Raw genomic sequence first — 13,262 nt, 5'->3', positions numbered from 1 at the left:
CCTGAAATGAGTGACACCAAGCCATTTACTGCCCGCAAGGGACGGTCTCCCAGATTCAGGAACAGGTTTCGATTGAGAAATATAAAAATGACTGGAGAGGCTGCATCTGCTGATGAAGAAGCTGCTGCCACATTTCACATTTTCGGCAGAGCTGAAGAAGCTCATTTGGGTTCAGTACTATCTGCAGATTCAGACACCCTCTGGGGGTCTCAGAACCTGTGCCCTGCGGATAAGGAGGGATCACTGTATTGATTTTCAAGAAAAGGGATCATAAAGGAGATGCAGAACCAGCCATCCTTGTTTAAACATCCTTTTTCCACATATTTCCTCAAGTATTCATCCATTCAAAGGATACAAGGACTTGAGCTCCAAGCTTGAACTCTTTCCAAAACCTTTAGTTTGGAAAATAAGGAAATGAGGTTACTGAGCCCCATATCCCAGGCTGAGGAAGGAAGGTGGTGGCTGTGAAATGGGCAGGGACATGGGTGTGGCGCTCAGTAGGACAGCAGTGATGCTCAGAGCGATGGGAGGGCTTCAAAAGCTATACCTGACTTGGCCCCTGCAGGACTTGGAGTCCCAGGTCACTCAGAACTTCTGACGTGGTGGAATGGGGACTGGCCAGCCCAGGAAATTTGGTCCACTACTGGGTTTATTTCACCAGCACAGTGTTTAAGAAAAATAAACACGAATGTCTTCAGAAAGCATAAACTCTTGCAATTGCACGGTCTCCCACCTCCCCTGTTGCCTTACGTCCGACCTCTTCGGGTATGGGTTCTGGGAGTCTTGCGTTAGCCTCCTCCTGATTTCTAGGCCCTTGAGCCTTGGCTTTCACTGATCCAGGAGGAATGGGCCCTGGTGTTTTTTACAGTCCCCAGTGACCCTCATATACGGCTATGGGGGAGAGTGACTGTTCTAGTGGGAAACAGAGTGGGAAACAGAGTCAGGTGCCAGAGTGACCCTCAGACAGCCCCCTCCATTCCATCTGCGGGGGCCATATGACTGGGCTCAGTGCCTATTTCAACAGCTCAGCTCGTGGATATCCTCCATGTGCCTGGTACTGTGGTGAGTACTGGGGACATGATGACAAAGATGGCGTCCCCAAGGAAGCAGCTGTGTTCTAAAGGACTCCTCGTGTCCACAGGTGATCTCAAAAGAACATGGTACCTAGATGTAGGAAGTGTGCAAATGCAAGACATTCTGGGCACCCAAAGGAGAGAGCAATTTTGTCTAGGGTCAGAGGAGAGGAAGAATGACCAGAGCTTTCAAGCATGCAGATCAGGTCTCAAGCCAAAGGAAGAGGTGTAGCCCCAAAGGAGAAAACACTTGTTTGCAGAGGGCATGTGAGAACTCTCGTGAGAAGAGTGAGGTATGCCACTGGAGAGATGGCACATGTCAAATCATAAAGGACTTTGCATCTATGCTGCCCTCCTAGGGTCGGCCGTGACGGTTAAGGGGGTGGGTCTCAGAGTGTTCAGTAGGGCTCTTTCCTTCCTTGCAGCCCTTGGGCACCTTTGGATGGTGGACTCAGCAGAGGCAAGGCTGCAGGCACAGAGGTCAGCTACTCGGGCAATGGCAGTGGACATAGAAGCGGGACAGATGGGTCATCAGCAGGATTTCTGACTTGGGAGGAAGGAGTCTGAATACAGCAGGAGCAGGGGATCCCCAGGAAGCTGTTTCCAAAATCAGCCAGTTCCCAACACAGGGCTAACCCTGCAGTAGAATCCATCCACACAGTATTTTAAAATGGGAGTAAGCAATGAGTTGTATTAATAGTCCAGTTTAAGAATATTTTTCTTTTGAGGAGACGTAAAGGGTTTTATTCTGACATAACTCCATTATCTATTCGTAAGATAATCCACAATAAAAATAATATCCTATGGATTCCATCTAATAAAGGTGCTTCTTTTTACCAAGTGATGCCTGATGATGTCTCCTTACAGTATTTGAAAGGGTACAAATTCCAAAGTTATGCCATCATATTTGGGGAACAAAAATCTTTTGAGCACAAATGGTGCTATTGAAGACAATTAGTGATGCGTTTCTTCCTGCTGTTATCTCTGCTTCGGTTGGCAGCCATTTTTGATTTACGTAAAATGGGGTCGATAATGGCATCCATAGTCCCATTTTAATGGGAACCTACTTTAGGAACTGAACAAGATTGGTTTTAAGTGGCAGCTTATCTGTCTTCTGAAATTGCATTTCTTTCTGCATTCTTTCCCCAGTATTTAATTACTTTTGAGAAATGTATCTTCAGTTTACTCATTTGTTACTTTAAGCTCATTAAATAAGCACCTCTCAATGGCACTGTTTTCTGATGTTTTCCCCAAATTCCCATTACACACCACTTTAGCTAACCATGTTTAAAAAAAAAGAAAAAGAAAAAAATGATGTAAATGAAACAGAAAACATGGTGGACACTAGCTATACAAGGAAGGTCAGTCCCAGGTTCTCCTCTTCTGGTAGGAAACCTGGACCTGAACGCATGTCTCATGTGGCTAAAGTCGTGGCCACGCAACATTCTGCCAGAACTCTTAGATCCCTCCAGAGTTCTGGGCCTCGCATCACAGGTGCTCCCGGACCTTCCCTAAGGAGCCTGTCTACCCCTCTCGTCACCCTTCACGTAGACTCTGCACTCTTGCCCCAACCAGCAGCCCAGCTCAGAATCCGACCGCCGACAGAGCAAAGCCCAGGCCTCCCTCGGGGCCTTGCACCCCCTCATCTAACCCCGCCCACTCTCCTGTATGAGACCACGTGGCGCTTGTACCATCCTGGCGTCCATCACACACGGTCCGCCCACCATAGTCATTCTCACCAGCAATTGCATCTACTGCAATACATCAGGTCTGCTAGGTCTTTCATTCGCTGTGCGCTCCTTTCCTGTTAGTGTTCCATTTGCCTCTCTTCTGATCAAAAGCCACCGAAGAGCTGTCTGCACTGGAAATCTCTGCTGCCGTCCCCTTCTCCTGCCCACACTCCGTGGGGCTGCCCCTGCCTGTACCCCACGGAGACCTCGCTTCTGGACGGGACTGCACAACTACCTAGTCCAACCATCACACCTCCGGCTCGTCCTGTCTCAGGTGACATAGGAGCAGCGGTCCCGTAGTAACCACGCCTCCCTCTCACAACACTGTCCACGTGGCCGCAGGATGCTGCCCTCTGTTCTTCTCCTCCTCACTGGCCTTCGTCTCGTCTGGCTGGGCCCCCTCTCGCCTTCCTAACCTTAAACACTGGGACGTTCCAGGGCACAGTCCAGGAACTTCTTTCGCTCTACACTGAGTCTCGAACGGATCTCATCCAGTCCAGGGGCTTTCACTACCGCGCACACACAGAAGAGTCTCGCTTTCCTCTTCCTCGTCTCTCTCTGACCTCCGGACCGCATGTCAACGGCCCGCCCGGCCTCTCCACGTAGGTATCTTACAGGTTTCTCACACGGCTTACCCTGTCCCTGAGTGTCCCTTGTCCCTAAACCTCTTTTCCAGCTCACAAACAGGCAAATGAATCCATCACGCTTTCCGGTCAAAAGCCCGGGGTCATCCTTGGCTCTTTTTCTCTCATGCCCACCGGAACCCAGGAACAAACCCTGCCGGCTGCACAGGGCCTCCCCTGGGTCCCCCCTGCTCCTTCCTGTACGAACCCCACACCTAGATTTTATCCGATTCCCCAATCGGAAGCCAGAATGAGCTTTAAAGGTTAAGTCCCATTAATGTCAAAACTCGGTTGTCTCGTATCTCCCGCCATTTAAACCCACCCAGTGGCCGCCTTTGACCAGCGCTTCCTGGTACCGGCTAGCATGGCCTACAAGGTCCTTCCTGATCTGACCCCTGCCCCTCCCCCACTGCCCCTCTGATCTTGCCTCCGGCCCATCCCCACTGTCCTCGCTGGCCTCCCAGTCGCCCCTAATACTCCGAGCTCGAGCTCGCTCAGGCACTCGCTGCTCCTCTCGCCTGCTCAGCCTTCAGGAGCAGCACGGCTCACATCCTCAGTCTCTCCGACAGCTGCTGAGCTTCTCTCTGCAGCACACTCATTGTCTCCTGCTCTGGCTTATTCTTCAGAGCAGCCTTGTGACCCAGTGAGATGTGATTTTAGTGTGCCCAGGAACGCATCTCCTCGAGGGCAGGCTCAACTCAGCCCGCCTCAGACCTCCGCACCTAGAATGGTGCCAGCACATAGTAAGGACGCAGGCACTGGTGGGACAGGATGCCCACCCCCGAATCCCCAGAGCCTCTTACTGCTACTGCGGCGTGACATGGCAGGCAACACTGCTGATGGGATTAAAGTTATGAACAGACCTCATCATGCTCAGGCCAGCCTGTGCTCACCACCAGGTCCCATAAACCTCGGTCTTGTCGAAGTTGCAAGCCAGAGGGACAGCTAGGCTGCATTTAGTATCCCTCCCCGTCTCGTTTCAGCATTTAGTGTATACACACTCAGCAATTTATCCTTTACATCAGCCTTGGGGCATAGCATCTGTTATGAACTCCGCTTGGAGATTGGGAAACCGAGCTGAAGGCAGGTTAAATAATTCTTCGGATGCCATACATCGTGTGTGTAGCAAGAGATCAGAGCAGCTTGACTGCCCTTTGTGAGCATGAGCTCTAACTAACACTGGCCCTAAATACTTGCCAAGGCTCCTGAAACAGAAGCCAAAGTGACTGTGTGATGGCCTGATTTTGTTGTTGTTAAGACTGAAAATAAAGTGGCCCTGGGTTTCATTTGTGTTTAGGTTTGCCTTTTGGTCTTGAAATACATTGTTAAATAAATATAAATATGATAGAGTTTTCAATGAATGGCTGAAGACTATTTCATAGCAGATAGCACCTTTTCTATCATAAGACCCCTTCTCTATAACATTATATCACACAGTACATATTGTATGTTTGATTTGATTCAGGCTGCAGTGGACCCACTATCCTCAAGCGGTGTTATTTGAGTTAGGTTAGGACACTCTTTTGTTTCCAATACGTAGGTTTTCCCTCATTCTTTCCCTTTTCACTGTGTTTTAACTATCAGGACTAGAGCAGGTCCTGCATGGGACAGTGCCAGCCCTGGGCCTGCCCTAAGATGGACCCGCATTCTGTCACTTTCCAACGACCAAGCTTGGGCACAATTTTCTAGCTCTAAGCCTGATCTCTTTGCACCTCCAAAGGGAAGGCTTTGTGAAAATTTACTCGTACATTTTTGGAAAATGCACTCTGGCAATGAAGGAGATGTACCGCATCAACACTGACAGCTATTGTTGCTAACTACCATCAGAGTTCTACGATAAGATTTCTTTCTACTTTTAATTCTAATAACTTTCCTCTGAAATTTCACACCAATTAAAATATGCATGTTATGTAACTGCACCTTTGTAAAAATCCGAAAGCCCACATTCTCCTTCTCCCCTGAACCAAGCCCGTGACTCATTTTGGAGCTGACTGCCAGACGTGTCGGCTGGGTCGGTGTTGGCCGGCTGTCCTAAGCCTTGCTTAGCTCACTGCCCGTTGGCAGGGTAAACACGTTAAACGTTTCCTTCATAAAGTATGTAATTTGGATGTATTTTCTTTCTGTGTCTTTGAAAAACACACTAGGCATTAATTACTGTGTAGCGGAATCTTAGCCACCTAAAATTTTTGCTGTATGTGGGAACCGCCTTTCTGTTCTCTGGCCATCTCTGCAGCCCCATTTCAATGTCCCACCGCCTGTGTGTGCCCTGACTGCTTTGGTGACACTTCTGTATGTTTTTATAATGTTACATTGACCATTTGTCCTGGGCCTCATGAACCTGCAGCCAACAATGCAGGAGGAACCTGTCATTTAAAAAAACACCACGAGTACTTGAATGATTCAAAGAGAATGTACTTTCTGCTCTAGTGAAAGGAGAGAACCGTCCTTGAGAACATGTATGAAAAAGCTCCCTTCATGAAACCAAAAGTCCAGATTAGCACACTAGTGGAGACAAAGAATAACCTTATCTCTTCGTGTTCATAAGTTGCTTCTACAAGAATCTTCCTTTAATTGCCAATTATAAAATATTGTTTTTCAAAATCTACAAATGAAATGTAGCTGCCATGTGATAAAGTTCTAATGCATTTTTTTCTTTTCCAATAGATAAACCTCTAACATATGTTTAATACAATTAAATGAATGAAATCAGATTTTACCTTATTATTGAGTTGAGAATCCTCAAATTTTACAATTATCACTGGTCAATTGAGGCTGATAAAGTATGACTTTTCAAGTGATGATAAATTCCCAGTTATATTTAATATTATGTATTTTGACATTACATTGATTCAAATATTGTTTCTGTGCTAGCTTTTCTATACCATGTACTTTTGATTACTGGTCTCTTTAAAATAATTATAATGCTTCGAATAATACCATGTTTCCAAACATGACATTACATAGGCTGACTGTCAAATGAGACCTCTGTTCCATTATCACGTTGACTCATGCTCTGTTATATAACTTAAAACTAATGGAAGAATTATAAAGGCTATTGAAAATGAACTGGTGATGACTGATCAAATTTAGAAAATGCACAATACTCATATTTTCAAAGCAATTTCTTATTAATTATCTTATATAATCACCTTATATAATTTATATAATACTTATCATACTTATGCATTTTCCGATCACCAAACCCACATGCTTTTCAGACACTGCATACAACTTTGGACACGCACAAACGCTTACACTCGCCTCTTTTCTTCAGCTCTGTGACTGGCTTTCTGTGACCCTCTCTACCTTCCACCTGTTGTCTGGTTTCTTTTATGTATTTACACGTGTCAGTATTTGTCTTGTCCCGCAATGTCTAAAGTAGTGCCTCTATGCTTCCCCCTTTACCTTCCTTTAGTACCGCAAACTCTTTCTTTGGGGGAACAAAAACCAGAGCTCACCAAAACTCTTTCCCCCTCAGTCTCCTAACAGAAAACTGTGCCCCGACGCAAAGTGTACCTTCCATAATTACATCACCTTCGTCTATAGACTGATCTGACTTAGACACGCCCAGCAAAACGCATGTAGTCGGCGCGCAGAACCAGTGTGAGAACTACGGACGAACAGGGGACCCAGCCTGACTGGCGTGGTGACCTCCCCCAGCTAGCTCTCCATCGCTGTTCCCTTCCCTGACTGTAAGACGGGGCTAAGGATGCTTACTTACCTCCTAAGGGTCCTCCTCGGATTTACCCGGAACACAAAACTTAACAGTACATCACGCTCCATAGAAGATAGCTATTATTTTGCCAAGATTTTAAGTCAAGCAAGTGCTGTGAAACCTTCTTTGCAATTTAACAAAGTTGTTCTTAAGTACATGTAGCGTAATAAGCAAATGAGAGGAGCCTTGTATGAGAAGGGGAAGAAACCGGGACCTGTGCTCCCACGTGTCTTCTGTGGCTGGCCAGGTGTGTAAAACCCAGCTTCCAGCTCTGTTGGAGACCCCATCTCATCGAGAGGAATTAGACACAGGGTCAGGAGTTAAAAGCACTCAGAGGACCTGATGTAAAATTCCACTTAAAGGAGTATCTTCTAATAGAAATGATCTCTAACACCTGAAATGCTTGTAAGCCACACATGTTCACTGTAGCAAAATTATAACAGCCCAAATGATGTAAAACATCCCAAATTCGGGAGGTAACTGATGATTAAGCATTCATGCACTTTAACAATTTTCATCCATTTTAAAAGCATATATTTTAAAGAGTTTGTAATAACAAAGTATTAGGCATGAAAAAAGCACAGTACAGAGCTGAAGGTGCACTAAGAGCCCAATTGCAGGAAAACATGCATAGAAGCAAGGCGAAGAAAACCCACCAAAACACGACGGATGACTGTATGGTGGGATTAAGGACAGTTTCCCTTTTTATATGGGAAATACATGTCTCCCACATTTCCCGCAGTTAGCAGGGACTGCTTTAGGGTGGCTACTGACCTTGTTATATCTGAAAGACTCAAAACATCTCCAACAGTTTATCTCTCGGGAAATGGAAGAGCCCTCACCACTTGTCCACTGTTAGCATCTAGAAACTTAACAGTGCTCTCTCTATTTTTAAGATGACCTCAGAAAGCCACCCAATTCAGTAAGAAATAACGTACAGCTGCTCCTAATGGCTAAACTCCATATGCACAAGACTTCGTATTTCCGACTCACGTCCACCAGGGAGCATAATAACCTCACAACAACAGAATGTAAATTCACAATAATATATTTGACCAAAATCTTACAAACACAACACATGTTCCCAATCCTAGCGCGCTGCTCACCTCTGAAGTCTTCTTAAACATATGCAGTATATCAGTAAACAAAATGACTACCCGATGCGTAAACTTGGAAATCTGAATGGGGCGTAGATTTCACTGATATGCACACTTTCCCTTCAGAGGAACACAGGACGTGGTGGTGCACAGGATTCCACAGCTGGGAGAGACCTAGGAAAGGAAAACCTTCCCTGGGCAGACAAGGAACCGAAGACACAGGAGGGAGGTGTCCACTGAGGACCAGCAGCAAGGCCAGAGTAACAGCTGACGCCCTGTCCCAAGGGGACACTCTGAAGGGCCAGCAGTGCACAAATGTGAGCATGTTCCATCACAATGATGGCATGCAGGTGCTGCCCCCTCAGGGTGTAGGAGATGGACGTGCCCCTGGCTGACCCAGTACACGGTCCCAGTGCCATCATTTACCAGCACAGAACCTGGGGATGGTCCCGAGCATCTCTCTTTCTCAGTTGCCTCCTTTGTACAAACCTGGAAAGGCCAGAAGAGCAGAAAATGTCCAGAGGACAAACAGAGGATGTCATGAAGCCAGGAGGGTCCCTCTTACTGGCCTGACAGCAGGGGTCTCTACAGGCTGTTGCACAGCCAGTGTGTTCTGGGGACCCCTCCGTGACTTAACACAAGTGCAGAGTGCAGCGTGCAACCTCTGGAGCTGAGTTGTACAGTACGACTGTTTGGCAAACTTGTCCTGAAATTTCATCTTTAAATTATACTCCATCACTTGCAAGTTACAACCCGTTTGATTAGCTAGAACAGTTTTGAGGAGCAGAGGGGAGAGGTATCAGCCACCTCATAAGGACATTTATCTGGAATGCAGGTTACCATGTTTCCCCGAAAATAAAACCTAGCCGACAATCAGCTCTAATGCATCTTTTGGAGCAAAAATTAATATAAGACCCAGTCTATATTATAGTAAAATAAGACCAGGTCTTATATAATTTAATATAAAATATAATATAACATAATATAATAAATACTGGATCTTATATTAATTTTTGCTCCAAAACACACATTAGAGCTGATGGTCTGGCTAGGTCTCATTTTCGGGAAAACACGATATCACTAGTTTGATGAAAAAAGATAGACTCGGTACCAAAGATCAAGATGGCAGAGCTTAAAGGACTCGGAAATGCCAGATGTCGCGGCTGCCTTACAGTTTCACACACGCGTGCATTCTGGTGTCTGCACCTGCATTCAGACGGCCACAGTTCAAGGCCTTTGAGTCAGGCCAGGACCCCTGTGAGTCCCTATCACTGCCACATAGTGTGGGCTTGGCTTTAGAGGCGAGCAGCTCTTTTGCAGAATGAAAACCAGGAGAGCCCCCAAGTGTCGAGCACTGTCTTGTCTAACAAGCAATCCGTGTCCTTCATGCACGTGAACTTTTGAATCTCGTTGTAACCCGAGTAGGAGGAAACACAGCTGCTGCTAAAACCACCTTCTGCTTCCATTTCTGAAAACAAAATGTGCCTCTTTTCTCTGACTCACTTCAGAGACCCCACACTGGCAGCAGCCTTGTTCAGGAAGGAAGTGTGTGGGGCAGGGCAAGGACTCCTTTATTTACAATACACTGACGGGCGTGGGCTGCCAAGGAGACAAAGATGGACCGCACAGCAAAGTTTCTGAAAGGCACGTGTGCCCCGAAAACCATAAAATTAAAGCATAGATGCTAACTTACCCAAAGTGACTGGCTAAGTTCATGGAAACACAAAACAGAAGGAGGTTTTTGATCATGATAAAGCTAGAGAACATTCCATCGTCCATTCCCAATAAGAATAATAGTTGAAGCAGATGAATTTGGAAAATAATTGCTCCTTTCTCCAACTTGAGCTTCAAGCTGAAAGGTACACAAGGGGAAAAGCATATAAACACACATGTTTTAGTGTCACGGTTCCTGGAATCAAATCTTATTTCTAACACACACAACTGACAAAGAAAGAACCCTTGCTGTCCTTGGACACAGCTCCATGTGTCATCTGTGTCCCCTGGGCAGTAAGTTAGAAAAAGAAGTTACAACATGGCATAAATTTCACTTTACCCAGAGTGCAGAATCATTCTCCTAATTTATTTTTTCCATGTCTTAAATACTTTGTTTTACTTTTTAGCATGTTATCAAATGACCCTTAGTACTATTACTAGAATAAATACTTGATGTTATCTGAGTAACTGTTTTGCATCTGTCAAATCCACAAGTGGAATAATTTTACCTTTCTGAAATATTTGCCACGCGTTCAAAGCCAGCAAGCTACTCCTTGTTCTGCGAGGTGCTGAGGGAAAGTATGTGGAAAGAGCGGGGGAAAGCACATTTAAGAAACAAGTCTACAGGATCATGACAATAGAACTGCTTACAAGGGAGGCCTGCCACTTTCTCAGCACCCTGTCGCCATGACTAAATAACTTAATAATCACTGCATTTGGGGAGGTCTCTGGGGTCTGTGCTGGGCCCTCGCGAATGCATCAGAAATCCAAGCAGGCACAGTCGCTGAGGTCTGCACTGAGCTTGGGAAGGGACACGTCTCTCACTATGCGCTTGGGGAGAACAGGCTCTCACGCTGCAGGAACAGCGTTTTCCCAATGAGACCCCAGGCCAGCTCCGGAGTTGGGAATCACACAACAGGTATTTCCAGCACAGAAGCGAAGGCCCCAGTGTCCAGAAGGGCAGGATGCCATGCTGCTTTGCGGGGTCGCCTGGGTGCGTCCCGGGACTTGTCGCCTGACCCGGGCTGGAGTCCGGGTGGTGAGCACGCGGCGCTGCATGCGGGAAACCTGGGCGGCGCCTCCTTCTGCCCGCCAGCCCCAAACCCCCAAAGAAAGGCTGCGCTCCCACAGTCGCCGGGCCGCTGCGGGGTCTTGCGGGCGCGGGTGAGAAGCGGGGCGGCACTGCGGGGCTGCAGCCTCGGCCACCCCCGCTCCCGCGGCCAGGCAGGGTCCGCCTCCCGCCGGGTGCGCAGCGCCTCCGGCTCGCCCGCCCTCCGCCGCTCTCTGGCCTCGCACACCTCCCCGCTCCAGCCCCGGGTCCGAGCCGAGCGCCCCGCGGGGCAGCGCCTGGCTCCTTGGAGAGGAGCACGCGGTGCAGCGGTAGCTCGGAGTCCCCCAGCTCCAGCAGCCGCCCGACCGACCCGAGCGAGACAGCCCCGCAGAACACGCGCCCACCCGGCAAGCAGAGCGGGGACCCCGCGCACCTCAGAGCCCCGGGCTGCCGGGCCCTGCAGGCGGGCGACTTGGCCCCTCGGGTTCCAGTGACGCCGCTGGGTGCCCCTACGCCCGGATTCTAGCGGCGGGCGCTGCGCCCGGGTGCCCGGTCCCGCAGGGCTGTCCTGCCCTCCTGCGCGGGCTCTGCTCCCGCAGTTGCCGGGGGAAAGTTTGCGCTCCCGGCCGCCGGCGGCACCCCGCCGGCTCCCCAGCTCCTCTCCCGGACCCCACAGCCCGCGGCTGGGGCACCCCAGGACAGGGGTGCGGGCCGAGCCGTGGCGCCTGTCCTCTCGCCCTCGCCCGCATCCTCTTCGGGCCGATGCCCCGGCCCGCGCGCCCGGGGCTTACCCTGCGCGCCGGCCCCGGGAGGCGAGCTGTCGGCTACGGTGCATCCTCCGCCGCCGCTGCCCGCTGTCGCCCGGCTGGCAGGCGCGGAAGGCCGGCGCGGCGTCACCGCCCCATGCTGCCAGCGCGAACTTCCCCAGCGCGCCCGGGCCGAGCCGAGCCGAGCCCCGCGCTCCCGCGGCCGCCCTGCGGCTCCGCTCTGCGCCGCGCCCGGGCCGCGCGCTGCACCGCTGCGGATCCCCCCGCGCCCCGCGCACTCGCGCGCTCGCTCTCACCTCTCCCGAGCGCCACATGTCGTCTCCGCTGTGAGGGACGTCCCTCTGCAGAGGCGCTCCGGTAGAGGCCGCCAGACGCTCACCAAACGCGCCCGCGGCCGGCGTGGCGGAGGGGGCGGGCTCAGGCCCCGGCGTGGCCTGGTTTGGGACAGGCCGTGCTTCTGCGGAAGTTTCTTGAGCTTTCAGGACATATTGGGACCTCCTGTAATAACCACTGGTCCCCCTGTTACAGCAGAGATGGAAAGGTGGTGTCCACAGTAGCAGCCCACGGCTTCCTCTTCCAGGGCCAAGCCCAGCACCTCGCAAACCGGCCCTGTCCGCCCTCAGTCCCTAGAGCACGCCCTATGACTGTCGCATCTCCTATTCTCTTTAGAAAGAAGCCAGCTCCCGAGGCCCCTTTTTAATCTATAATTCGTTGCGACTGGAGGGAAACCCAGAGTACGATTGGATTAGATTAGAATGAAACCCTTACCAACTTGCAGTGTACACTTGGGGGTTTTCTCTAGTGTCAAGAGCAAGGGGCCGTGGGGTCAGCTTGCAGACCTGAGAGTGCTTCTGCAGCCTGGGCACGGGTTCACTGCGCTGCCTCCCGCACCTACGCACACGCGGGGTCATTATGGCGACTGTGTCTGTCTCTGGCTCACTGGTGTGCATCCTGAGGTGAGAGTGGTGCTTATGACAACTGGGTGGAAACAGGGCCCCCTTAAAGCAGCCGAAACAAAATGGAGGCACAAGCAAGCAAGGGCGAAATGTGCCCTGTCTCATACTATTCGTCCACATCTTTTGTGGCACTGCACTGTTGATAGTCACTTGTAACATAGTTGTGAGAAAAGACAAGCTTCTAACTCTCCTCCAGAAAGGATCTTTACTCTTTCAGTGTGTGAAATCACTCTGTTCTTCAGCTGTGTCTAACACCGTGGACACAAATCTCAGCTACCTGCTGTGCTTTTTGCATATTCAAAAAATTCTGAGATATTCCGAACATGAGAAATTGTAAATGTAGTCCAGGAACAGGACATAAAAATGTATAAATGTTGCAAATACACAGGGAGTGTTACTCTGAATATGCATTTAGCCACAGTATTTAATAACTTGGATTCTCGTGATTACCTGATCAGGAAATGAAATACTCATTCGAGAACATGAAATACAAATTGGATAAGTTGCTTATTTGAAAGGTTTTCTGATTCTGAAATG

General features: G+C 49.3%; 1 protein-coding gene across 5 annotated transcripts in view; it reads right to left on the bottom strand.

Moving 5' to 3' along the window:
* Positions 1–12,258, bottom strand: part of GABRA5 (gamma-aminobutyric acid type A receptor subunit alpha5) — a 65,948-nt gene extending 53,690 nt beyond the window's left edge. Inside the window, exons 1-3 of one of the 5 annotated variants that reach the window (XM_033099915.1) lie at positions 12,066–12,257; positions 10,461–10,520; positions 9,932–10,090 (exon numbers count right to left, since the gene is read on the bottom strand). In XM_033099915.1, coding sequence (XP_032955806.1) covers positions 9,932–10,017 — 86 coding nt within the window. In that variant the 5' untranslated portion in view covers positions 10,018–10,090; positions 10,461–10,520; positions 12,066–12,257. Of the gene's footprint in view, positions 1–9,931; positions 10,091–10,460; positions 10,521–11,793; positions 11,932–12,065 lie in introns of those variants that run through there. The other 4 variants (XM_033099916.1, XM_033099917.1, XM_033099913.1 and 1 more) reach the window with 4 other exon arrangements.
* Positions 12,259–13,262: the final 1,004 nt, after the last annotated feature.

Source organism: Rhinolophus ferrumequinum, chromosome 28, assembly GCF_004115265.2.
Source record: "Rhinolophus ferrumequinum isolate MPI-CBG mRhiFer1 chromosome 28, mRhiFer1_v1.p, whole genome shotgun sequence".
NCBI lineage: Eukaryota > Metazoa > Chordata > Mammalia > Chiroptera > Rhinolophidae > Rhinolophus > Rhinolophus ferrumequinum.
Note: the sequence above shows the minus strand (reverse complement) of the source record. Positions and strands in the feature narration are given on the sequence as shown.